This window comes from Poromitra crassiceps (genome assembly GCF_964638095.1).
Source record: "Poromitra crassiceps genome assembly, chromosome: 18".
Taxonomy (NCBI): domain Eukaryota; kingdom Metazoa; phylum Chordata; class Actinopteri; order Beryciformes; family Melamphaidae; genus Poromitra; species Poromitra crassiceps.
The window spans coordinates 30,681,744-30,709,485 of record NC_139636.1 but is presented as its reverse complement, the minus strand read 5'-3'; the positions used below and the strand labels follow the sequence as shown (position 1 = coordinate 30,709,485).

The 27,742-nt window shown below is 44.0% G+C and overlaps 2 protein-coding genes across 2 annotated transcripts in view; both read right to left on the bottom strand.

The window, feature by feature from the left end:
• Positions 1-15,315, bottom strand: part of plcg2 (phospholipase C, gamma 2) — a 50,886-nt gene extending 35,571 nt beyond the window's left edge. Inside the window, exons 1-10 of the mRNA XM_083654329.1 lie at positions 15,187-15,315; positions 10,251-10,442; positions 8,311-8,457; positions 7,710-7,803; positions 7,423-7,470; positions 6,465-6,549; positions 5,251-5,331; positions 5,109-5,152; positions 4,616-4,688; positions 749-850 (exon numbers count right to left, since the gene is read on the bottom strand). Coding sequence (XP_083510455.1) covers positions 749-850; positions 4,616-4,688; positions 5,109-5,152; positions 5,251-5,331; positions 6,465-6,549; positions 7,423-7,470; positions 7,710-7,803; positions 8,311-8,457; positions 10,251-10,434 — 858 coding nt within the window. The 5' untranslated portion in view covers positions 10,435-10,442; positions 15,187-15,315. The remainder of the gene's footprint in view (positions 1-748; positions 851-4,615; positions 4,689-5,108; positions 5,153-5,250; positions 5,332-6,464; positions 6,550-7,422; positions 7,471-7,709; positions 7,804-8,310; positions 8,458-10,250; positions 10,443-15,186) is intronic.
• Positions 15,316-19,023: 3,708 nt separating this feature from the next.
• Positions 19,024-24,486, bottom strand: meak7 (MTOR associated protein, eak-7 homolog; the record flags this gene model as incomplete). Its single annotated transcript, XM_083654330.1, has 8 exons — positions 19,024-19,676; positions 20,547-20,726; positions 21,548-21,666; positions 21,971-22,157; positions 22,252-22,463; positions 22,564-22,708; positions 22,976-23,242; positions 24,322-24,486. 8 exons carry the CDS (start codon positions 24,484-24,486, stop codon positions 19,548-19,550), a joined length of 1,404 nt encoding a protein of 467 aa, XP_083510456.1. The 3' UTR covers positions 19,024-19,547.
• Between the last annotated feature and the right edge of the window lie 3,256 nt (positions 24,487-27,742).

Below are 27,742 nucleotides of genomic sequence, written 5' to 3'. Positions count from 1 at the left end.
TGAGCAGTGTTTACCTTCGCTATATGTTTTCCACATGGAGAACTCCCATTTCCTCCTCTGGCAAAATGCTCCGTTGTGACCGCGTTTTACGTCACAACGCGTCACAACGGAATTGCGGAAGTTCTGCTCGAGACGCGGGGCCTGCTCCGCGGGCGGCTGTTATTGTTTATTTTTATTGATTTTTTAAGTATGCGCACATCCATGGAGAATCACAGAGAGCCTTAACGAGCCTTAATGACTTGCAGCTGGCGGGGGCGGAGTTTCTGCAGGCAGACAAAGGGAGGATATTTTTCCATGAGGAAAATATCTAGAGAAGGTAAACACTGTCCATGTGCTTATATTAGCGAGATTATAATGATACAAAGTGGGGTGATAATGGGGAAAGCCATCCTTTAAGGCTCATGCCGAGTTCAGACTTCAAATGGCACGATATGAGCCCTGATTTGACACTCGACAGGAGCTCGCCGACATCAGAGCCAAATCTCCGTTGGCTCGGCGCCAATCTGCTACAACTATTCAAGGCGTGACCCAGAGTTTTTGGCTGAAAGTCAGCGCACTTCTCACGCCTGTGTTTTCATGAGCAGGCAGACTCGCCCGGGGGAAACTTCTCCTGGTGAAATATCTTGTAAAGTGTGACCCCATGTCGCCAATCAGTCGTGTAGTGTGCAAACCATAGTGTGCAAACCATAGTGTGCAAACCATAGTGTGCAAACCATAGTGTGCAAACCATAGTAGCATAGCAGATTACCTCGCTGACAGTGAACTCAGGATCGTTGGTTTTTCTCATGGTGTCGTCAATGAAGGTGGTCATCAGCTCTCTGACCTTGTTCAGATCACTGGCCCAAGACTCCTGAAGGAAGCAAGGGGAGGAGAGGGAGACACACAGAGAGGCAGAGAGAGAGAGAGAAAAACAGAGAGAGAGGGAGAGAAAAGAGGAGGGGGAGTTAAAGTGAATGGAGTGAGTGAGTGAGTGAGTGAGTGAGTGAGTGAGTGAGTGAGTGAGTGAGGGGAGAGACTAGTGCTCTGTTTGGAATGTTCACTCATTCACACACTCACTATTCCCCATGTAGTGTTTCTCATATTAGGGGTGTCAAAAATAATCGATTATTAGATGCATCGCGATGCGGACGTGCACGATTCTGCATCGATTCACAAATGTCAGAAATCGATTATTAAAAATAATAATAATAATAATCGAATAAAATATAATGGAAGTACATGCAGTTGTTTATTTGGATCATAATACAATGCAATTGGTAAATGCACTTTTATTTTAAAAGTAGCCACACAGTGAGAAAAAAGAAAGTGAGAAAAAATAAATCATGTATTGGGAAAAAAAGTGATGCATCGATTTAAGATGCATCGATAATCGTAACCGAATCGAATCGTAGCCCTCTGAATCGTGATCGAATCGAATCGTGAGGCCAGTGAAGATTCACAGCCCTATCTCATATGCAGCGGTTTTCAAACTGTGAGGCGCGCCTCCCCTGGGGGGCTCTTCAAACACATTTCATTGGATTAATCCCTAACCTTAACCAACTTGTTTTACTTGCCAAACAATAACCGTAACAACCAACATCAATCTGTTACCGTAACAACCAACATCAATCTGTTACCATAACAACCAACATCAATCTGTTACCGTAACAACCAAAATCAATCTGTTACCGGAACAACCAACATCAATCTGTTACCATAACAACCAACATCAATCTGTTACCATAACAACCAACATCAATCTGTTACCGTAACAACCAACATCAATCTGTTACCGTAACACCATAACAACCAACATCAATCTGTTACCAGAACAACCAACATCAATCTGTTACCAGAACAACCAACTTCAATCTGTTACCATAACAACCAACATCAATCTGTTACCGTAACAACCAACATCAATCTGTTACCATAACAACCAACTTCAATCTGTTACCATAACAACCAACATCAATCTGTTACCGTAACAACCAACATCAATCTGTTACCGTAACAACCAACATCAATCTGTTACCGTAACAACCAACATCAATCTGTTACCGTAACAACCAACATCAATCTGTTACCGTAACAGCCAACATCAATCTGTTACCGTAACAACCAACATCAATCTGTTACCGTAACAGCCAACATCAATCTGTTACCATAACAACCAACATCAATCTGTTACCGTAACAGCCAACATCAATCTGTTACCATAACAACCAACATCAATCTGTTACCGTAACAACCAACATCAATCTGTTACCGTAACAGCCAACATCAATCTGTTACCAGAACAACCAACTTCAATCTGTTACCATAACAACCAACATCAATCTGTTACCATAACAACCAACATCAATCTGTTACCGTAACAACCAACATCAATCTGTTACCGTAACAACCAACATCAATCTGTTACCGTAACAACCAACATCAATCTGTTACCGTAACAGCCAACATCAATCTGTTACCATAACAACCAACATCAATCTGTTACCATAACAACCAACATCAAACTGTTACCATAACATCAATCTGTTACCGTAACAACCAACATCAATCTGTTACCATAACAACCAACATCAATATGTTACCGTAACAACCAACATCAATATGTTACCAGAACAACCAACATCAATCTGTTATTAGCGGTGAGCGGCAGCAGCAGCGCCGCGCTCGGGAATCATATGGTGATCTAACCCCCCAATTCCAACCCTTTGATGCTGAGTGCCAAGCAGGGAGGCAAATGGGTCCCATTTTTATAGTCTTTGGTATGACTCGGCCGGGGATCGAACTCACAACCTCCCAGTCTCAGGGCGGACACTCAGACCACAAGGCCACTGAGCTGTTACCGGAACAACCGACATCAATCTGTTACCATAACAACCAACATCAATGTGTTACCTTAACAACCAACATCAATCTGTTACCGTAACAACCAACATCAATCTGTTTGAAGAGCTTCATAGTGTTCCCGATGATCCCGACGGTAGCTCTGCCTTCTTCGGACTGCAAGGAATTGTGGCTGTGCAGGCCACAAGGGTATAGCTGGCTAGTCTCTCTGGTGAATGAACAGTACAGACACGGACAACTCCCAATGTTCTCATCTAATTGATGGATGTAACTGCTCTTACATTCTGCAGGTAGAGGAGATGTAACTGCTCTTACATTCTGATGGTAGAGGAGATGTAACTGCTCTTACATTCTGCTGGTAAAGGAGATGTAACAGCTCTTACATTGTGCTGGTAGAGGAGATGTAACTGCTCTTACATTCTGCTGGTAGAGGAGATGTAACTGCTCTTACATTCTGCTGGTAGAGGAGATGTAACTGCTCTTACGTTGTGCTGGTAGAGGAGATGTAACTGCTCTTACGTTGTGCTGGTAGAGGAGATGTAACAGCTCTTACACTCTGCTGGTAGAGGAGATGTAACTGCTCTTACATTCTGCTGGTAGAGGAGATGTAACTGCTCTTACATTCTGCTGGTAGAGGAGATGTAACTGCTCTTACGTTGTGCTGGTAGAGGAGATGTAACTGCTCTTACATTGTGCTGGTAGAGGAGATGTAACAGCTCTTACATTCTGCTGGTAAAGGAGATGTAACAGCTCTTACATTGTGCTGGTAGAGGAGATGTAACTGCTCTTACATTGTGCTGGTAGAGGAGATGTAACTGCTCTTACATTGTGCTGGTAGAGGAGATGTAACTGCTCTTACATTGTGCTGGTAGAGGAGATGTAACAGCTCTTACATTGTGCTGGTAGAGGAGATGTAACAGCTCTTACATTCTGCTGGTAGAGGAGATGTAACTGCTCTTACATTGTGCTGGTAGAGGAGATGTAACTGCTCTTACATTGTGCTGGTAGAGGAGATGTAACTGCTCTTACGTTGTGCTGGTAGAGGAGATGTAACTGCTCTTACGTTGTGCTGGTAGAGGAGATGTAACTGCTCTTACATTCTGCTGGTAGAGGAGATGTAACTGCTCTTACATTGTGCTGGTAGAGGAGCTGTAACTGCTCTTACATTGTGCTGGTAGAGGAGATGTAACAGCTCTTACATTGTGCTGGTAGAGGAGATGTAACTGCTCTTACATTGTGCTGGTAGAGGAGATGTAACTGCTCTTACATTGTGCTGGTAGAGGAGATGTAACTGCTCTTACATTGTGCTGGTAGAGGAGATGTAACAGCTCTTACATTGTGCTGGTAGAGGAGATATAACTGCTCTTACATTGTGCTGGTAGAGGAGATGTAACTGCTCTTACATTGTGCTGGTAGAGGAGATGTAACTGCTCTTACATTGTGCTGGTAGAGGAGATGTAACTGCTCTTACATTGTGCTGGTAGAGGAGATGTAACTGCTCTTACATTGTGCTGGTAGAGGAGATGTAACTGCTCTTACATTGTGCTGGTAGAGGAGATGTAACAGCTCTTACATTGTGCTGGTAGAGGAGATGTAACTGCTCTTACATTCTGCTGGTAGAGGAGATGTAACTGCTCTTACATTCTGCTGGTAGAGGAGATGTAACTGCTCTTACATTGTGCTGGTAGAGGAGATGTAACTGCTCTTACATTCTGCTGGTAGAGGAGATGTAACTGCTCTTACATTGTGCTGGTAGAGGAGATGTAACTGCTCTTACATTCTGCTGGAAGAGGAGAAATCGTTGGAAGTCGTGAAGCAGGACCGCCGAGGCATCAGGCTTATCTGTGCTGCTGCAAGACGGAAGAGACCAAACAGAGTCCAACAATTTATACTTACAAGCTACCGTTCAGTCAAGAGTGTGTTTTATTATAGTATTAGCTGTTAGCTTTAATAATAATAATAATGATTGGATTTATATAGCGCCTTTCCAAGTGCTCAAAGCGCTTCACAGAATCATTATTCGTTCACACCATTCGTACCGGTGGTTCGAAAGCGTGGCAGCCACACATCGGCGCTCAACGGCCCCTCCGACCACCATCATTCATGTCTACATTCATACCAATCATACGATACATACAGCTTTCTGTATTCACATGAGTGCTATAAACATTCCACGGCACAGAGAAATGAGGACGCATTAGAAAAACAGGCGCTCTTATAAAATTACAAAATGAAATATTGAAGAAAAAAAAGGAAAAACAGGCACTCACCCCATAATAAAAGCACATGATTCCTTTTTGAACTCCTCGAGGATCTGATTTTTTAAAAGAACATGACAATGAGAATGCGGTGAAGAAACGGCGTGCAATAGAATGGATCAGGGTTACTTTCATGAGATCAATTCAAACTCACGTCTTTCTGTTCAAACATGATAAGGTTGTATAATTTATGAAACTGCTCGAAGTCCAGGTGGTCTTTCTTTGCGCCCACTTCCTGTGAAGGCAAAGAGGGAAAACACTCATTGGACAGTAGGATCGTTGGACAGTAGGATCGTTGGACAGTCGGAGAACTAAATGAACGGTCAAACTGTGTGAACTTGTCTAATATGCCTTTATCTTCATAAAAAAGAAGGTTGTGCTTCAACAACCAGCTTCTCAGTGGAATACTAAACCCAAAATCCAAAACATGTTAAAAAAAAGATGAAAGGGTAGCACATCTCAAATTTCAAAGTCAAGGAGGAAAGGAAAATAACTCTATAACTATATAGTTATAGAGATATATATACATTATATATATAAATATAATATATAAATATAATAATAATAATAATAATAATAATAATAATAATAATAATAATAATAATAAATAATAAATAAATACTAAAAATAATAATAACTAAATAATTATTCTGAATAATCTGAAGGTCTTAGGACCAAAACGTTATTCTTTCTGTAAAAAATTTTGCATTTGGAGACAGTGTGCGGGTGTTATTTTCTTTTGATTCAGTCGGGTTTTCCCTCCTCCGACGCACCGGTTGAAGATCATGACAGAGAAGAGGAGGTGCTGTACATTCAGTGAAGATCAGGACAGAGAAGAGGAGGTGATGTACATTCAGTGAAGATCAGGACAGAGAAGAGGAGGTGCTGTACATTCAGTGAAGATCAGGACAGAGAAGAGGAGGTGATGTACATCCAGTGAAGATCAGGACAGAGAAGAGGAGGTGATGTACATCCAGTGAAGATCAGGACAGAGAAGAGGAGGTGCTGTACATCCAGTGAAGATCAGGACAGAGAAGAGGAGGTGCTGTACATTCAGTGAAGATCAGGACAGAGAAGAGGAGGTGATGTACATTCAGTGAAGATCAGGACAGAGAAGAGGAGGTGATGTACATTCAGTGAAGATCAGGACAGAGAAGAGGAGGTGATGTACATTCAGTGAAGATCAGGACAGAGAAGAGGAGGTGCTGTACATTCAGTGAAGATCAGGACAGAGAAGAGGAGGTGATGTACATTCAGTGAAGATCAGGACAGAGAAGAGGAGGTGCTGTACATTCAGTGAAGATCAGGACAGAGAAGAGGAGGTGATGTACATTCAGTGAAGATCAGGACAGAGAAGAGGAGGCATACCGAGAACTTCTCCTTGAGGAAGCGGGTGTTGGGGACCTTGTAGTTGAGCTGTGGGAAAAGGGACTTCAGCTCCTTGATGGAGATGCTAGGGAGGACAGATGGAGGGAACAATGGTGTGAGCAGTGAGCCTGGGTCGGTCTTTGTCACTGCTGACTTGTTTACACTGACTATGTTTACACTGACTATGTTTACACTGACTATGTTTACACTGACTATGTTTACACTGACTATGTTTACACTGACTTGTTTACACTATGTTTACACTGACTGTTTACACTGACTATGTTTACACTGGCTATGTTTACACTGATTTGTTTACACTGACTATGTTTACACTGACTATGTTTACACTGACTTGTTTACACTGACTATGTTTACACTGACTGTTTACACTGACTATGTTTACACTGACTATGTTTACACTGATTTGTTTACACTGACTATGTTTACACTGCTTATGTTTACACTGCCTATGTTTACACTGACTTGTTTACACTGACTATGTTTACACTGACTATGTTTACACTGATTTGTTTACACTGACTATGTTTACACTGCTTATGTTTACACTGACTATGTTTACACTGACTATGTTTACACTGACTATGTTTACACTGACTATGTTTACACTGACTATGTTTACATGGACTGCAATAATCTGACTATTGAGCTTATTCTAAATAAGACAATATTTTGATGAAGGTTTACATGAGCTTATAGAATATTCCATTCATATACTCATTTACATGCATGATGATGTCCCTACCTCCTATCAGTTTCCCTCTTGAATTTAAAGGGATAGTTCACATTTTTTAAAGCCTAGCCCTATTTGCTACTTACCAAAATGTCATGGCCTAGTACAAATAATAATAACTAATAAATCAATAACTGACAGGCCTAGTATGAATAAGACTGGAAAGTGACTGAGCAGAGGGGTAGAGCTTAAAGAACTGTGTACCTGTTCTTCTTGGTCTGGTTGATAGAATACACCTGCTTCCTCAACCAACTACAAAACAAGAGAAGAAGAGTTCACATCAGTCATTGCAAGTGTTTGCTTTAGCTCCAACGTGTGTGTGTGTGTGTGTGTGTGTGCGTGTGTGTGTGTGTGTGTGCGTGCATGTGTGTGTGCGTGCATGCGTGTGTGCGTGCATGCATGCATGTATGTGTGTGTGTGTGTGTGTGCGTGTGTGTGTGTGTGTGTGTGTGTGTGTGTGTGTGTGTGCGTGCGTGCGTGCGTGCGTGTACCTCTCTATGATATCTGGAGTGTGGGCCTCCAGTGTCTCTTGCCTCAGTAATTCTAATCCTGTCAGCCATTTTTCTGCATCCTCCTTTGAGTCAGCTACAAAAGGTCAAAATAAGAATAATAATAAGAATACAAAAAACAAACACTTCACTAGGCTAAGGTGTGGTTCACGCCAGAGATGTATAACAGAACCTGCTTTCTTTTAGTGCCCATGTTAATGGATTGGAATGAACACACCGTATCACCACATATGCATATCCACATACACACAAATATATGAGACATATAAGCGGACATTTGTCCTGCATGTTTTACTCAGAGAGGACTGTCTCAGGCTTCTCACAGGGAGGGAGGGATCTGGCTGCAGACCTCCGCTGTCAGGTCAACCTCCGCTGCGGCTCCACGCTCAGGATTCTTCTTCGTTGGTTATTTTCGACTCATCAGAAACTGCTAGCTTCACCCAGCTACCCGTCACTTGATGCACGTTCCAGAAAACGTACCATTTCATTTCTGTTTTTGTCGCTGAAGTGAATTTTCTTTTCAAAAGAAAAGCACCACGATGCTGCCACTAAACTGGGAACCATAGAGGAGAGACAATCTCACCTCCTAGACTCAGGGTGTTCAGGACAAACTGGGAGCCATAGAAGATAGTGAAGCAGGTATCTTCATCATGTTTGTCCTTGTCTCTGAAGCGTTCAAAATCCTTGGAGTTCCTCCCTGGACGGATCTCTCTGATCTCAAACAGGTCCACTGAAACGAGAGCAAGAACCTTCTGATCTCAAACCAGGTCCACTGAAACGAGAGCAAGAACCTTTTCCTCTGGCTGACATTTTAAAAGGACACCTGCCCGTGTTCTTTGCGAGATGTTCTATTTGTTGAAACATCTCATCTGTCTGTGGCCAAGAGGAAACAAAGACGCTGCATAACAGCATCCCCAGGGAGCATTTTATATATATCATATATTATATATAAATATATATATTATTTATATTTGTAATTCTATCTGAATCATCCCACATTTACAGCTGCAGTAGTGTCACGAGAGGCTCTTGCTAAACAGGAAATGTCAGTACACTATAATAAATCCCAAGTCATATAGTTGGAGCTTTTTTTGTGTCACTAGGGCTGTGACGGTCACGTGACCCTACCGTGCGGGGGAGTGCCGCCCGTCACCGCCACGTTTTATTTGATACTTTATTATATCAAATCAAAGCGAACACGCTCAACTCCCGACTTAGCAGCAGGCTATAAACTGGGTGCTGGATCCCGAAAAACAAAGTCTAATTGAAATAAGGAATAGCACAGAACTCCAAGTTTAAGAATTTAGACTTTAAAATATTACAGGCTCAGCGCCACAAGCACTTGAGTAGGGGGGAAAAAATGCAAAAAGGGACTGCCAATTAACTGATAATAAACGGTATTAAAAAAAAAAGAATGTTCTCAGTCTTTCTCAATTCATTTCAAACATTTCAAAGACCAGTGAGAAAACAGCTGAGAAAACATCATATTGATCAACAATAGAAAATGTTGCAGTCTGGGGTTTGGTGGGTAAACCGCAGCGTGCTCCTTTTTCACCGCGATAAGAACATTTCAGCGCCATCGCAGCCTTAGTTTTCACACCTCAAAACACTGTGGTCAAAGTCAGTCATATGTTCAAACAGTCCCCAAATAGTGTCAACATCAAGGTTCATCAAACTTCTGTGTGGAAGTAATGGCTGCATAATACAGTCGTGTAATAACTTCACTTTTAAATCATTTCTTATGACTCACTTTTATAAACTTCCTTTTATGTTAATGAGCTTTATTAATTGTTGTATGGGTTACCTCTATTCACCTTATTCTTTGCCCATACAAGGACGCTTCTGCATGACGTCATTTTGTAATCGTCTTTCCGGTTTTAGACACGGAAGTAGATTACGCAGCTTACCGTAGTCATTTTTAGACTTGCCAAAAAGCTGTTTGCAAGCAAAAAAAACAAACTGTTTAAAAAGTTTTAATATTTTTCGGGTGAGAACGTAACATAATATGTGACCAGTTTATCAGAATAACGCCTATTTGGAAATATTTAACGAGCAGCGAGGACTGGCTGTGCTGACCGGTCGCCGGACTAGCTATCTGTCAAACCCTACTGTAGTTAGGCTACTGGCAGTGAGAAAACACCGTCGACGTGCTTTTGTAACTAACGTTAAATGCCGACCGGGTACAGCCATCGGCTCCTCGCAGCAGTAACGCTATGAACATGTAACTGAAGTTGGCCGCAGTGTGTAGCTGCTGAATGTTGTCAAACTTCATTCATAGTGACGTTTTGTTTTGAAATTGGCCGCCAACTAGCGCTGAACCTGAAGAGCAAATACAATTGCGTGTAACGCGGAAGAGAGAAAAGTGGGCGTGGTGAATAAGGTGAATATTTTCAACTTGGTTTTATGTTTCTTACCTTGCTTTCATTGTTTTTGCTCTGACTACTTTGTAAAGCACTTTGTACTGTAACTGTTTTAAATGATGAAGATGATGATGTTGATGATCTTTCTGATGATCATACTCACGGACGCCGTCGGTCTTGTCTGCGGTGCGCGTCCACGCCACCTGCCGGGTTTCCATGATCACCTGTACGGTGAGCCGCTCCGCCTTCTGGCGAAACACCGTCATGACCACGCCCATCTCCAGGTCCCGCTTGATCAGACTCTTCTTGTAGTGCGTCATCTCCCCCTGCTGGTCCAGACGAGCCATCTCTGCTGCTGGCACAGGGAAGGGAGAGAGACCATTCACTAAACCCTCTGTTCTTGCTCTATTCTGACCGATTGTGGGTGGTGGGGGTTTTGAACATACAAATCAGGTATTATTTATTGCTGTGTTGTCTTTCATAATATAACATTGTTAGCTTGCAATTAGGTGGCATTAGGTATTAGGTAGTATTAAGAAAACATCAGAATCAGAATTATTTTAGTCGGCCATAGTATGTTTGCACATACATGGAAATTGTCTTGGTGTAGAAGGTGCACACGTTACATGACATATAACTACTCAATACAATAGAAAAACAACACAATAAAGCCCATATAATCCCGACAACACTTCTATTTCAGAATATGAAAATAGCTATATAGCCTATATGGGGAATTCCAAACGGCTGCGTTTTCCCCGTGTCCACACTCCAACTCTACCGCAGATTTTGGTGACGAAGACGGGTCAGATAGCCGGAGACCAAAGCCTACGTTTCATTAAAACAGCTTGATGCTCAGAACAATAGAGGTAATGTGGACAATAGGTGCAAAGTCTGCAAACTAAGTGCAATACGAGGTCATGTAGACATGGCCTGAGTCAATGGGGGGGGGCAGGGGGCTTGTTTGTCAGCCTCACAGCCATGGGAAAGATTAGAAACTGTAAAAATAAATAATAATAATCATCATCATCATCATAATAATAGAAATAAATAAATACACAGTAAATTGAGTTTAGAGATCACATCAACCCGGGCGTCCGGGTAGTGTAGCGGTAGATTCCCTGCCTACCAACACGAGGGTCGCAGGTTCGCGCCCCCATGTTACCTCCGGCTTGGTCTGGCATCCATACAGGCACGACTGGCCGTGTCTGCAGGTGGGAAGCCGGATTGGGGGGTCTGTGTCCTGGTCGCTGCACTAGCGCCTCCTCTGGTCGGTCGGGGTGGAAGGGAAACTGGTGGGAATAGCGTGATCCTCCCATGCGCTACATCCTGCCTGTGAAGCTCCCCGTTGTCAGGTGAAAAGAAGCGGCTGGCAACTGCGCATGTGTCGGGGGAAGCATGGTGCTAGTCTACGGCTCTCCCCAGATCGGCAGAGGGGGTGGAGCAGCGACCGGGGCAGCAGGGGGGAAGCATGGCCAAGTACAATTGGGGAGAGAATCAGAAAAGAAAAAAAGACTACACACAAGCAGTCAGGTAAGTGAGATCTCTACCCTGTTGGTGTTGGTGTGATGTATATTGTGTGAGACAAGAGATGTAGTTGATTGAGCGGTTTCATACAAAACTAAACGTTTATGTTTCAGTTTTACAACAAAGTGCGACTTTCTTGACATGCACCGTTATCTTTTAAATTGACTAAATTTACATGTGGACTTCGTGGCACAATTCAAACGGGATCAAAAAAGTATTGTTCACCACCATTCGTGTTTTTTTCGCGGATGGTTAGTAGCTGAAGCAGGAAGTAGGCGGTGACTTTGGCGATCTATACAGTCCCTGGATGGGACGGGAGGCACGGGACTCAATAGAAATGTAGTATTTCACCCGGATGGGCCTGGTTGGATGGGCGTGGTTTTGCAGGGCAGAGCAGTGCACGCTTCGTCTCAGCTGGGCTCTGCTTTGAAGGCAGAGGAGGTGGTTGGGTTTAGGCATGGAGGCACTGAGGTTCTAGTTACAGCAAGCTTATGGTCAAGGCTATCATAACGTCATGAAAAGGTTAGGGTAACACTTTATAATAACGTTCAGTCGTAAGTCATTTATAAGCCTTTAGTTAATGATGAACTAACCATTTACAAAACATGTGAATATACATTTATAGATGATTAATAAATGTTATGTTAACATACAAATGTGTCATCTATATAAATATTTAGTAAATGAAGTGTTCCTCACCTGTTGTAAATGATGTGTAAATAATTTACAATTCATTTACAAGGCTTTCTGCATCCCCTAATCTAAAGTGTAAACCATGCATCACACATGCATGTGTTACATACAAGGGGGTAGCTCTGTCAAAATTGAAGCCAAAGCAGAAGTGTCCTCTTTGCCTGCAGAGGGCGACCCATTGGTTTGTGGCCTTCTGTTTTGAAGCCTCACGTATGGCCTCAGTAAACACTTTCCCAATGCGTTTATGGTATATACAGAAGTCCACGGACCAATGGGTCGCCCCCTGCAGGCCATTCGAAAGAAAATGCAGGTTTAAGTGCACTTCCGCATTGGCTTCAATTTTGACAGAGCTACCCCCTTGTATGTAACACATTTATGTGTGATGCATGGTTTACACTTTAGATTAGGGGATGCAGAAAGCCTCGTCAATTAAATGATTTACACATCATTTATAACAGGTGAGGAACACTTAATTTACTAAAAGTTTATAGATGACTTTTTGTGATATGTTAACATAACAGTTATTAATCATCTACAAATGTATATTCATGTTTTGTAAGTGATTATTTCATCATTAACTAAAGGCTTATAAATGACTTACGACTGAACGTTAATATAAAGTGTTACCGCCATGTTTTTAGGGAGTCGCGGGCAGGGAGTAGAGGTCAGGGAGTAGAGGGCAGGGAGTAGAGGTCAGGGAGTAGAGGTCAGGGAGTAGAGGTCAGGGAGTAGAGGTCAGGGAGTAGAGGTCCGCTGTGAATCTGTACTGATGACACAGAAGAGTTCTCTATAGCCCCTTTCGTTATATGACATCATCTCCCCTCCAGAGTCTCTTCTCCGCAGGTAGACTTCCCTGCAGCTGAAACTCCCAAGCTGTCTAAATCAGAGATACGCACGTATTTACAAGGGTCACAGAAACATTTCAAAGCCACCTACCAAAGCAGAAGGGCTCATTGCTTCTCTGCGGTGGGGTTTGAAACCTCCATGCTGCTAATAAATATCTTTAATATACCAATCCTTCAGTGTTGTGCTAATTGTGCCCAGCCATCATAGCGCTCCACAGCGCCCCTCTGGTCGGAAATCACACGGAAGGACACAAATAGAGAAAGCACGGCGGCCATCTTGGCATTTGCGAATACTTTTTTCCCACAAATGCCAAGATGGCCGCCCGGCACAGAATTGGGTTAAAAAGAGGCAATTATTAGCAGCATCGAGCATCCAAACCCCGCCGCGGAGAACCAATAAACCCTTCTGCTTTGGTAGGTGGCTTTGAAATGTTTCTGTGAAACGTGTAAATACGTGCGTATCTCTGATTTAAAGCGGATTTAATGCTTACGCGAAATCGCCAGCGCCGACTGCGCCGAGGGGTGCTCCGCAGCTGGCCGGCCTGTCGGCGCAGCTCGGCGGAGGGGATGTGCAGCTCCTCGAAAATGTGACTCTGCGGCGTCGACACGGACGTGACGTGACCAGCACGAGAGCTGTGCTCGTGATTGGCCGTTGCCTTGGGCCGCGCACGTATCCGCTGTTATTAGCGATCGTTCAAATACAGGAGCATACAATAGAAAATAGTACAGGGAGCGCCACTCAAGGAAACGCCATTTCCTCATTTAACAGCTTGTCCCTCATCCAGCAAAGCCTTCTGCAGGCTCACCTCACCGGAATGAGCTTTGAAATGGGGGGACAATAAAATGTCCCCCCACCGACATGATCGCAAGTTCTTGGTAAACAACACGATAGCGTGACGCGTCATTATGTAATGGACATGAGTGCACCACAAGCCACCTAGTGTTTCGGGGGTGTACTGCAGCCAGCGAGCCGAGTTACGTTCGAGTATGTACAGTCTCACTGTCGCCGCTAGTCGGCGGCAAGGCTCCAAATGGAGGCTGCAGCTTTAGCCCTTGTTCACACAGGACGCCGAACGTAGCAGAGCTGCAGCTTGAGGCAGGCACAAGCTGAACAGACGCCTCTCCGTTCACACAAGAGGCCTTCTCTTTTGCTCTCAGCGTCAGCGCCTTGAACCCGCCCACAACTCCCACTGACTTCATGCCTGGCAGCTTCAAGCTTCACGCGTCACGCTTGGAAAATAGGACCGAATCCTGAACGATCGTTGGAGCAAGGCGTGAGCGTGGCTTCAGCGTGACGCACGCGCGCCGCGGGTGGTGTGAACAGCCTCACCTGTGAACAAGGCGTTAACAAGGACGCCTGAATGAAACTTGTGGGTTGGGCGTAGGTTGAGCGTTGCTTCGGCGTATCGTGGGGCTTAGACTGCTTGGGAGTTTCAGCAGCGGGGAAGCGACTGTGGAGGGGAGGTGATGACATGACGTCATATAGGCTACCCGGAAACAGTCACGAAAGGGGCTAAGTTCTCTATAGCATATAGTTCCACATAATACCTTTATCCAGTCAACAATGTATTTCTGAACACATTTAACGCTCCAAACCAGCCAGTATTGAAATGAACTTTTTAAGGACCACACTGGCTAATTCATTCTGTTATTTTAATCCTTATTACTGAGTGAGAACTAGCTACTAGCCTAACCAAAGAACCTTTGAAGACCCCCTCCCTTTTCTGTGTAGGAATTCAGCAGTAGACCTAAAAGACTGTAAGAACCTTTGTTTTGATGCTAAACTAAGCACTGTTTTAATTCAGTATTATTTATGTGACAATGAACGCTCTGTAGCTACAGGTGGCTGTGCTGCATCAAGCTCCCCGGGCAGACATCCTCTCCTCTGGAGCCCAGCAGACAGACAGACAGACAGACAGACAGACAGACAGCAGAAGAGAAAGGAGGAAAAGACGATTCCGCCACATTGTCAGCACAGCCTGTTCACCCGCATTATTAAAAAAAAACAATACAGGAGAAAAATGCAAGACTTACCCGCGGAGAATCAACTTCTTTCTGCTCTGCTCGCTTCACGTCCAAATCATCATGATTTCAACACAGTGAACTGAAGCTGCACTAAGAGAGGATGTGGAGTGTTGACAAGAAACACGACCAGCCGCAAACCGGCCAGTTCCTCTATCTGAGCACAAGGAAGTAAAAGTGCACTTGCATTGTAGGCATGGCAGTAATAAAAAAGAAAGAAAAAACCATCCGGAAGCTGGGGCCCGGTATCTATGCAAAGCTGCAAAACTATGGACGGAAGGCCATTTGTAGGCCTACTGAAGAACCGCTATACTTTGTCAGCATGGAGAGGGGTCGTTGTTTTTGTAATGGAACTACTATTAACCGAATTTGGAATAAAGTCTGCTTACTTCATGCCAGGTAGTTGATGAGCATTGTCTTGACGCAGAGCACGGCGCGCTGTCAAGTTTATTCTAGGAGACGCACTGAGGTCCGGGGACGCGCGCCCCAGGGGTGCTGCTCCTCTCCTCGGTGTGATTCAGGAGGTGGTCCTCTCAGTAACGTTCAGCCTGAGTGTAACGTAACGTTAGGTATTTCACTGAGTTGATTCAGTCAAAATTCTTTATTCTATAGTATTCTAAATAATATAATAAAAGCAACGAAAATGTGTGAGGTAGAAATATGTGAATAAAAGAGTATGAAATGCATTGTGTGCAAAATAATAGAACGCTGAGAAATGATTGGAAAGAAATCTGTGAAAACATACAAAAGTTCTGAAATATATTATGCAGGTTGAAAATGAATGAAAAATTAGACCGTTTCAACTTGACCACATAAATATTCTAAATGGACCTTAGTTTATTTCCTGTTGCAGTGCTGAAATGATGGAAGTAACTGCTACAGGAAATAGGGGCTAAACTGTTCCTTATAGCAATATTCCAGTGAAACCATCTACTGTAAGCTATATGCATAGGAGATCAGAAAAGTGAGAATATGAAAGCAGTTGTGTGAATGAATTAGCATAGAAGATGTTTGCATTTGCATTTGCAGAAGCTTATTATGCTACATACAGTATTATGCACAGTTGTTATAAACAGGGTTCCAATCTGTAGGCTATGAGGGGGGAAAAGTAATGTTGTAATGATGCCAGGTAATATTGTAAAAAGTCTTGGGATTTTGCAGGCTGGGGGTCACAAATATGGAAATAAATCCATAAAATCAATTGCACCGAAGTCTCGCCAGTATTTTCCCCCGGTGCAAAGTAAACAAAGATGAGCACAAATATTTTCTTTTGACGTTATGCCTGGAACCATGTCCATCCATTGTGCAGGCCGATGTAACAGGTTTGCATAACTTCACCTGCCACACCAATTTGCATGATACAGAACAGAGGGGAGAGAGAGAGAGACAGGGCGAACACAGAGCAGCCTTTCAGTCTCTCAGTGAGCAGTGTGTGTGTTTGTTGGTGCTGTAAAAGCTGGAGATTGTGTCATCTGCTAATCTACTGCAATAATTCATAGTCTACATGTAGCTATGCATGGGAAAGGACTGGCATGGTCAAAAGCTATAGACAATCAATAGTGTTTTGGAATTCAACCCTATTAAGAGTTATAGGAAATGTCTATAATGCCCATGAGAAAGTTGAGAAACACACTTTAGCCTACAAAGTGAGGAGACATGCCAGGCACCTTCTTATTTTTATACAAGCAACTTTACAGATTCACATAGGCAACAATTTAATCACTAGACTAGATAGATATACAGGTAAAGAAACACACACACACACACACACACACACACACACACACACACACACACACACACACACACACACACACACACACACACACACACACACACACACAACTTCAAATACTATATCTATTGAAAATACATGTTTTCATGTAGCAATAAGTTAATGTTTTTTACTGACATCTGTGGGGAGTTGATAAGCTTGTTGACCAATAGAGGGTATGCATGTGATGTCACAGAGGCAGAAGTCACTGTGGGGTCACGCCCACTGAGTCACAGCAAGACTGAGCTTGAATGCAGTAATCAGCCTAGATAACACCCTGCTGCTCAGGGAGGAACTTGACACTCATTCCTGATTGAGGGGGCGTGTTTCAGTGGGTGTGCATACCCTCTATACTAACTCAATGATTACTTCACCAGGAGCTGAGACAGTAGTGAGCAGTGGTGAAGAAACAGTAGTGAGCAGTAGTGAAGAGACTTGGGATGGGACGATATATTGAAATTCAATATATATCACGATAAAGAAATGTGACGATGCGTATCGTGGGGCACAAAAAGCGATTGCAATATTAGCTCCAAATTTATTACGCTGGAGTAATCACAAATGAGGACTGTAATGCGGTTTTAAATCAATAGAATTCTGCACAGTCAGACATTTATTGTCGTTGAAATGTATGACATGGTGTCAGGGGGTTGTATTGAATCATGAACCTTGTATCGTATCATGAGATAATAAGCGTATTGTCCCATTCCTAAAAGAGACCTGTTAAAGGGATAGTTTGTTTGAAGTGGGGTTGTATGAGCTACTTGCATACAGTCAGTGGACTACTACTGGCTCCATCGATATTTTCAAAACCAGACTTACAACTTACTTATCCTCACAAGTATATGATATTATTTGATAGTGCACTTTATTTTATTTTACTAGTATTTCTCTCATTGTGAATCACAATGGATTGGAAAGGGTGTTGGAAAGGGTGTTAAAACACAGGTAATAAATCAATTTGATTTATTACCTGTGTTTTAACACCCTTTCCTTTAACTTTAATTTATTGTTTCTACTGTAGCTCTCATACTGTCTGCTTTTACTTGACTTCTTTCAACCTGATCATGCACTGTATCATGTATTGTACTGTTTCCTGATGTCTCCTTTAACTGTAAAGTGTTTCGGGACCATGTCTCATGGTGATTTTACACTATGAATAAAACTGAATTGAATTGAATTAGATGCAGTAGAATGCAGTCTGATGTGAGGTGAGGCTGGATTGGATGCATTCAAAACGGAAAGACAGCAAGATAGCCAATCAAGCTGCAGCACCAAGCGACCAGCGCGGGGCAGGGCGACGCGACTCGCAGCGATTCTCTTTGTGCTGGTGTGCATGGGGTGTGACGCTCATTAATATTAATGACCCTCTGTTCCGATTGGCTAAACCGGAAACGTGAGACACCGCGGCCCAGCAGCTACAGGTGGGGAAAACTCTCCGGTAAAACACAATGGCAACTGCTCAACCGCTTAAAAACACTTTGTTGCTCTATTATTTCTTACAAAAATGATAATGAGCAAACCTTTGTGAAGCCACAAAGTGACGAAAGTTCAAACGGCTCGTTTAGACGCTCGCTTTTATATGGATATGGATTGTATGGATTTAGTTGGTGGCCGTGCATTTTGATACTTTCACCATGTTTAGAAACCGATCTATATGTATATATATATATAACCTATATGTTTCGTTAATACACGTCAAGGCGTACAGCACCAGACCAAGACTTTTGTTTTTTTGCAGCACTCTCATAGGTTTTATAAAATATTACACTTTTATGATCAGCTTTCCTGCCATTGAGAAGCTTGACAAATACCGGCTCATGTGAGTTTACGTCTCCTAAACCTCGGGTGTTGTTTTTCTGAAACACCTTGTTACCAGGATCATTCTTTGACCATTGTTTTGGTTTTTGGTGTTTGCAGATTGAATGATTTTACAATAGCGTCTTAGAGGGGATTTTTTTTAAATCCCAATTGACTTAAATAGTTAACCGAAGACATCTTGGCCGTAATGATCACCTTTGTCCCGTTGACTTAAAATGGAATTAAGAGGATCTTATACCAACCTGCCATTATAAAGAAAATTTCACTCGGTGATACTAGGTAGTGATTTCCTACGTTTCCCAGAATGCCTTTAGCGTGAACCTGTTGCAGACAGCTGTGGTTTAGCTGTAGGCAGAGCGGAGAGCCATACTGATAGCAGAGTGAAAAAGCACATGTGTCTTGTAGCATTGCATTCTGATCTATTGTCAGTGGAGAAATTGGTCTCTCTTCTCTTCTACGATGGATGGTTGTTGAACGTCGGTGCAAAATGGCGGCTCTAGAAAGAAGCGCTCACTCTGTGATCCAGCTAAATCACATCTAGACACAATCCAGACATGGTCAGGGTCCGGGTCCGGGTCTTTCTCCCTGCTGCCCCCTCACTCCTCCTGCTCCTCCAGGGTCCGGGTCCGGGTCCGGGTCTTTCTCCCTGCTGCCCCCTCACTCCTCCTGGTCCTCAGGGTCCGGGTCCGGGTCTTTCTCCCTGCTGCCCCCTCACTCCTCCTGCTCCTCCAGGGTCCGGGTCCGAGTCCGGGTCCGGGTCTTTCGCCCTGCTGCCCCCTCACTCCTCCTGGTCCTCCTCGGGCTCCCTGAGGCCCTGGCTGTGGAGAGTCTTCCCTGCCATCTCCATCATGGCCTGCACCTCCGGGTCCACGTCCAGGATACTCCTCTTGCCCACTCCCTCCTCCCCCTGAAACGCAAACACAGACAGAAACAAAGACGTACCATGAGCTCCCTCTTCTCCAGGAAACACGCTCAGCAGCATCGTGTCAACAAGGAGATGGAAATGAGTTGCTTCCAGAATGTGCACAGCAGACGTGCATCTACGTGAGATGACGTGTGATGCTTTCTCTTGGTTTTGCATTTTGGCAGCAGCGGTGGTCAGCTTCCACCAAACCGAAAACAATGAGAGGAATGGCCTTAGTGGTCATCCTGTGTAATCACACCAACACGACGTGGTGAATACAGCTGCGGCGCCATCCAGAGGTAGAAATGACATTTGATTCAAACTGTTTTAAGTACGAATCTGATTATGAGTTGCACGCACACATGAACAACCAAACCAAGTGTGTAGAAGCGTATCAGCAATGAGTCATTGCTAAGTTCATCACTGTCATTGATGAATTTGACTATTACATGTGATCGCTCGGGATTCATGGGCAATAATTAATGCTTCAGACATTTAAACCTAAAAACTGCAGTTGTTACTCCGTCCATTTTGTTATTATTTCTGACTAAACACACTTTTATGTGAAGCACTTTGAACTGCATCTGTGTATGAAATGTGCTATACAAATAAACTTGACTTGACTTGGAATGTGTGACATGTTATATTTACAACTTTGGCCTAGAGATTAGATAAGCAAGCTTTGTCGTCTAGAAGGTCGCCAGGTTGAATCCTCAGACCAATTGGGAAAGTTGTGGGTGGTGTTAGTCAATGAGTAACTCTCTCCCTAAACAGCTGCTGCTGAACTTCCACATGGTCCAGTAAAGGTGCTCAGTGGATCAGTAGAACCTGCTTGTACTGTAGCGTGAGTGTGGAGAACAAAAGGTCTCTGACCTCCTCTGGCTCCGGGGGCTTGCCGACCGCCCACACCTCCATGGAGTCCACGGTGAAGTCCTCGTCTCCGGACAGCTGAGGGCTGCCGTAGGTGGTGCATTTGGGCCGCGCTCGGCTGTGGCCGCGGCCAAACTCACTGTCCAGCCACAGGCCAAAGTAGCCGTGCTGACCGCCCATGCCCTGAAGAAAACATGACGTATTGAGTGGTTCCACAGAACTTTTCCTAAAGTCACAAACATTCAAATTCATAGATCTGGTGAAACTTAGTTCAAGTAATGTTTAAAGCAGAAAAGAAATGACTCCCAGGAAACCTCCAAAGCTTGTTCAAAGAAGGAGACGTATGGTATAACCTAAGAAGTAAAGGTAACTTAAAACATCCTTGTGTTTGTACCACACTAAAAAGTAGGTGTATTTCTGTCTGTCTGCGGTGTCGCTTTGTGGAATGAATTGGATCAGGAGATCAGGCAGTGTCAAAGTATGTCACAGTTTAAGAAGAAATATAAGAATATTATTTTTGAGAAATACAGAAATGAGGGATGAAGGTGATCATTTGGTGATGATGGTCATGATGTTGGTGATGATGACATCATGTAGATGTTTATAACCATGATGGTGGCGATGACGTAAATGCTTTTGTGAAATTGCTTCTTATTTTATTGACTTATTTTAAATATAAGATTTAAAATCTCATTGTTGAAGTAGGGGCAGGATAAGATAAGCATTGTGCTTCTTCCTGCTCCTTCTCGAACATAACTATTGTCTTTCATATATTTTTATTTATTTTATTATTCAAATGTGTTTGTTTATGATTGATCTTTTACGGTTTTGTGTTTTATTGTTCCAGATAAATAAAGAAATGAAATGAAATGAAATTGTATTCTTGTCGGGGTGGAAAAGCCTTTGAAACAGACCATCCTGGGACACTAAAACTCTCCACTGATGATGACGATGAGAAGATGAGGACAAAGAAGAGTCAGAAGAACAGAGCAGTGCAGCCTCACCAGTCCGTTGGGCATGGTCTGCTGGTTCTGGTTGAGGTACATGAAGTGTTGGTTGTATCCTGAGGCGGTGTGAACCCTCAGCCTGGGGAACACGCTGAACAGGAAGCATCTGGCATCTCCTGTAGACACATGGAGGCACAAGGCGTCATACTTCCTGTAGACACATGGAGGCACAAGGCGTCATACTTCCCCAGTGTATTCTTTCATCTATGCAGTCACTTTCAGTTTTAATGGGGGGGGGGGGGGGGGGGGGTGAAAGAAGAGCAGGCAAGTCTAGTTAAGCCAGACCCAGACACGTTCACATCGTAGCTAGCTCAAAGTTCAGTTTCACGCAGCGTAAAATGAGTTCACGTTCATAATCCACAATTTTGAATTTTGATACTATGAAGATGGCACGCATGCACGACTTGCTCCTTGTCTCACCCTGGAACTGAGGCTTGAGCACCCAGGCGTGGGAGGCGAAGCCCCCGAACACGTGTCCCTTGGTGTCCTTGATGAGCAGCAGGGTGGGCCCACGCTTCGCCAGGCCGCTCACCATCCTCGTGAAGCTCTCTCCGTGCAGCCTCGTGGAAAACACAAGCTTCCAGGGGGCGCTGTAACTGTCTGGCAACTGAAGTGGCCAAGGGAGAAATCCATGAAAACCAGAATATAACCATGAATGAACGAGTTACACTTGAACTCCCCAACAGTACTTGCATACTGACCTGCGGTGCCAGGAACATGAGCGTGGGCAGATCCAGCAGAGAGCGCAGCTGGTTCCAGGGCGTCTCCCTGCACGGGGGCAGCAGGGTGGGGGCCGGCCGGCAACTCAGATCCACGCTCAGGCCCTCAGCTACCAACATCTCCAGGTACAACGAGACCTGGGGCACCCTGAAGATCCAGTCCTCCAGACGAGAAACATCACAGCATCCCTGGTCTGAGGAGAGGAGAGGAGAGGAGAGAGAAGGAGGAGGAGTCAGATTTCCATAGCCGCTAACACAGACACAAACCTTCAAATCCTCCATCCATTGATTTACCCGAAGTTTTGAGTTCAGAGCACATGTGCTCTGCCAGGAGTTTGACACCCAGGGAGCTGTCGCCCATTCTGTCCGGCTTCCAGCCCTGCAGGCGCCCCCTGTGGACCAGGATCTGAACCACAGCAGAGACCAGATCCTGTAGGAACTGCGGAGAAATGGGGGACAGTGTGAGAGAGGGAAGAAGGTTGAATAGAGGGACTAAAAGAAAAATGGAGGATGAGAGATAGGATGATGTCACCATCTAAGCCCAACCCTGTTAAAGTGAACTACATGGTTGTCGTGAATTTCCAGATGTGTTGGTGTAAGATGTGCTGTATCAATCTGCTCTCTTTTCTCCATCTTGACTGTTGTTCTTAACTCAGATTTCCCCCTCAAATCTCTTTTGCGATATCTTGAATTTCAATATGCTCACCTCAGCTACCTGGTCACACGTGACGACCTCTGACGCCCCCTGCTGGGACATGGCCTCTGACGCCCCCTGCTGGGACATGGCCATGACCAGAGGAGCCCGCTCGTCCGCAGTGCCTCGCAGGACGTCCGCGAGGAAGACGAGCAGCTGCTCTCGACCCACGGCAGAACCAGGGGGGGCGCCGGTGGGCTGCGGTCCCGGGTCGACACTACACGCGGCCCGGTAGAGCCTCCTTATCATGGAGTCTGACGCCACACTGCCCATAGAAGCCTGGGAGAGAGACAGCAGAAGAGGGTGCATATTCCAGGCGTGGACATAAGTGACTGCTCAGGCAGTGCCGGGGCAGAAAGCAGAGATGGGAACTAACGAAGTACAACAACTTTGTTTCTGTACTTAAGTACTAAGCTTTTCAGGTATACTTTACTGAGTATTGTTGTGCGCCTTTTTTGTGGGAAAAAAACATATCACATAAATTATTAATCAAAGTAGTATTTATAATACATCTTAAAACATGTTTGGGGCGGATCTTTTAAGTTTAATAGTCTTCGAATGATATTAATATGACATGAGTTTGGGTTAGCTTTGCACCACATCATGGCATGGTCATGATAGACTCAAAATAAAGGCATTTTAACTGTTTTTTAAGAGAGTTGTTTGTATGTTTTCTGTCTACATGAATCCAAAGAGCACCTCAAACAAACAACATTGAGTCCAACAAGCGCTCCTTCCCAAACATTTTCACCACATTCATTCAGTCAGTCAGGAATGGATAACGGATATGATGTCATCAGTGATGATGTCATCAGTGATGATGTTGTGTATAGACGGTTTTCACCAGAGCGCAACCCCACAGCACTTCCTTTTTCTCAGCATTCGGCAAACTGCAGAAATATTCACTCGACATCGTTACTTTTGTTTTCGCTGCTCAGCTGTATAGACGGTTTTCACGGAATGGTCAGTCCTGCACTTGAATGTTTTTTTTTCTTTTATGTCCATAGCAAACACTGCAACAGGAAGTGAGCGGGGGTTCAATTTAGAATGTTTTTGTTGTCAAGTTAAAACCGTCTAACCTGTTCTGGATTCATGTAACCGCCAACATGCAGCACAAAGACCTGTTGTTACAACTAACAACTAACTGTATTTAAGTCATTTTAATGAAATGTAAGTTTGTAAAAAGTATAAGCTGAATCCAGGCTACATCCAGGCTTTTTTTTTTATACATAGGGATGGTGTGACCTTTTCTGTGTGTGTGTGTGTGTGTGTGTGTGTGTGTGTTTGTGCGCGTGCTGGAATAACATCCATTTGCACCGGCTATCATCGGTTAGCACCGGTTATCGTCATCATCACACCTTCAACATGTCCAGTGTTAGAACCTTCCCTGATGACGTCTTGGCCGGGGCTCCTGCTGGGCCCCCAGCTTGGAGCCGGTCAAAGACCCCCTCCACCACGGGCCGCTCCTCGGGCCGGAACCGGGCCAGCCGCTTCTGCACCACTACGCTCTCGGTGTTGCCCATAGTCCTACTGCATAGTCGAATCACATGGGACACACAAGGCAACGTTGTAAAACATGAGTTAAAGGGACAGTTCACCCCAAAAATCAAAAATGTATTATTCCTCTTACCTGTAGTTCTATATCCATCTAGATTGTTTTGGTGCGAGCTGGAGAGTTTTGGAGATGTGATGTGACTGTTACTCAAGATAAGCCACAGACCTTGTTGTGAACTGTTGTAGGAACTATTTTCTTTCGACCAATTCCGAACTACACCTTCTAGCTAGCTGCTGCCTGCTGAAGCTCGACCGAACTACATCCGCTCGCTGCTGTGCTGAAGAAATAGTTCCTACATGAAACTGCTCATATATGGTCTGTGGATTATCTTGAGTAACCAGGTCATGATTTCTGGAGAGAGACATGCTGTTGAGTTCTCAAATGGATATATAAATGTATATATTTTTGGCACTTGAGCACCACGAGCCAAGTGCCATCCAGTTATTGTTATTCAAGAGAAGGCACATGGGAAGACACAGGGCAGACATACAGCCAATAATATCTCCCAAACTCTTAGCCTAACTTACAAACTTAACTTAGCCTATGCCAAAACGACCTAACCTAACGTTAGATGATGATGGATAAATAGCTAGCTAGTAGGTATGAGGGAAAATATATGTATATTTGATTTGGGGGTGAACGAACTGTCCCTTTAAGGCCTTTCCTGAGTCAGACACAGAATAAGCAATGCATCAATTCGACACACGACACATTCAATACTCCAAGCAGATAGCAGAATGCTACTACAATCAAATTATGAACTTTAGTCTTTAAATACACCATTGTGGGATAGAGAACACGTGAAACAAAATCTAAAATGTGATATCTGCTTGGTGGATTAGCTACACCGAATTTACAACAGACAGACTAATGATTCAAAAAAGTTATTGACTATTGTCTGTGACTCGTTCGGCTTTACCGATAAACATCTAAACAGAAAAACAACAGGTTTTAAATCTATTTTGGTATCACGTTCTCCATAGAGAAGTTATCAGAGTGAATGTTTTGATGACTAAAAGACAGCTGTTTTAATGTGTGGAGATGAAGGGGGGCTTTAGGCGTGATTAAACAGTGTGGCAGACATGACATGAAATGACATTTAAAAATAAACAATACATGTGTTAATTCTGTGCACCGCTAACCTTGAATAACAGCAAGTAGGCTTTTCATTCCGTTATCCACACCGATACACACTGACAAAATGTAAACTTCCTGTAACGAAAAAAAGGAAATCGACGACAACCAATAAAATGATCAAGATGTTCAGCTGCTTCATTATGATTGGTCCATGGTGCGGGGGGGGGGGGGGGGGGGGGGGGGGTGAGTTGGCCCATCCTGTAGGGGTATGTTCAAAGGCACCATGTTTCCATACGTTTATAATGTATTCTATGCAATTAAGTCTATGTTCCTTCAGCCATTCCCATGCCTAAACCTAACCAATCATCACTCAAATTTTGCGTAGCCTAACTAACCCTAACCCTGATGCTGAGGGAATATAGGGCCTCATGAAAGGAAGGGGGGGGGGAGGGGGTATGAGGGAACATAGGGCTTAGGGAACATGGGGAAGACCCCTAGAAGGGATTAGAATACAAGTTCTCTTTCCAGTCTGCATAACCACAAACTGCATTGGAGAGACAGCAATTACTCAGCAGAATATGAAAAACAGAGTCACAGAGTTCATTAAAAAGATTACAAATTAAAAGTAAAGTAGGATTCGACAACGATTTAGAAATGAGTTAGTGGTCCTTCTGTACAAATCATCCGTAAAACAAAACAGGCCAAAGCCATGGGTTTGTTTGTGATGGCATCACTGACTTTCCACTACCTTGTTTGCGGCAATAATCATCGTCATCATCATCATCATCATCATCATCATCATCATCATATATAAAAAGGTGGTAAGTAGTAAGTGGGTTCTGTTTGTTTGTTTGTTTGTTTGTTTGTTTGTTTGTTTCAAATGATGATGTCACAATGTCTATGACATGCAAAGTTGAGCAATTGTGAGTAACGCCACTCGAGCACTCCATGATGTGATCAGTGATGATGGTCACTCGAGCAATTGTGATGTCATCAGTGATGCGAAGTTGAGCAATTGTGCGCTGCACATGCCAATAGAGCAGGCAAGGCCACGCAGCAGGCGAGGCCACGCAGCAGCCAAGCGCGTGATATTCCGCGTGATATCTCTAGTCACACATATTTTGGATACTTTTGGATAATGCTGCTTATGGAACGACATTTCTCCTGTCTGACATTTGATTTAAAATGTAAAGTATGACACTTCAGTCAAAACTATGGCTGTTAAAATGATCTTGAATCTTGAAAATGTCCAAATAAAAAAGCATTTTCTTTTTCTTTTTTTAAGTACAGGTATACAAAAAGTTCCAGTTACAGGCAGCAATGAGAGTATAGAGGTTGTCATGCAGATCCCAGCTTTCACCAGCAGAGTGTGCACAGCAGCAAGTGGAGAGGGGGAGGCCCTTGCACAAACAGAAGGCGATGAAAAATGCCTTTTAAGGGCATGAGATTTACTATGTGAGTGTGCTGGGCTGGGTGTGTTGCATCGTAATGAAGTCGTATAGGGACACTGGATGCACCAGCTCCACTTGAAGGTGACGCGCAGCCATCAGTAAACCAGCTGGGTGTTCACAGCAGCCATCAGTAAACCAGCTGGGTGTTCACAGCAGCCATCAGTAAACCGGCTGCTGTCAGTAAACAGTAAACCAGCTGGGTGTTCACAGCAGCCATCAGTAAACCAGCTGGGTGTTCACAGCAGCCACCAGCTGGGTGTTCACAGCACCCATCAGTAAACCAGCTGGGTGTTCACAGCACCCATCAGTAAACCAGCTGGGTGTTCACAGCACCCATCAGTAAACCAGCTGGGTGTTCACAGCAGGCGCGGACTGCATAATCGAGCACGTCGGGCAAATGCCCGGTGGCCTGGCCTGGCCTGGCCTGAAAAAAAAAAAAAAAAAAAAATTGGTGCCCGCAGTCAGGCCACTCACTGAACAGCAGGCCAGGCACCGCCTACTGGTTTACTAGTGGTTTTATTACTTCATTCAGGGTTAAAGTGGGTGCATCTCATTGTAAAATTGGACTCGGCCCAAATTGGGCTTCAAACGGCCCAAATCTGGCTACAAACGACCCAAATTGGGCTTCAAACAGCCCAAATCTGGCTTCAAATGGCCCAAATTGGGCTTCAAACGGCCCAAATTGGGCTTCAAACG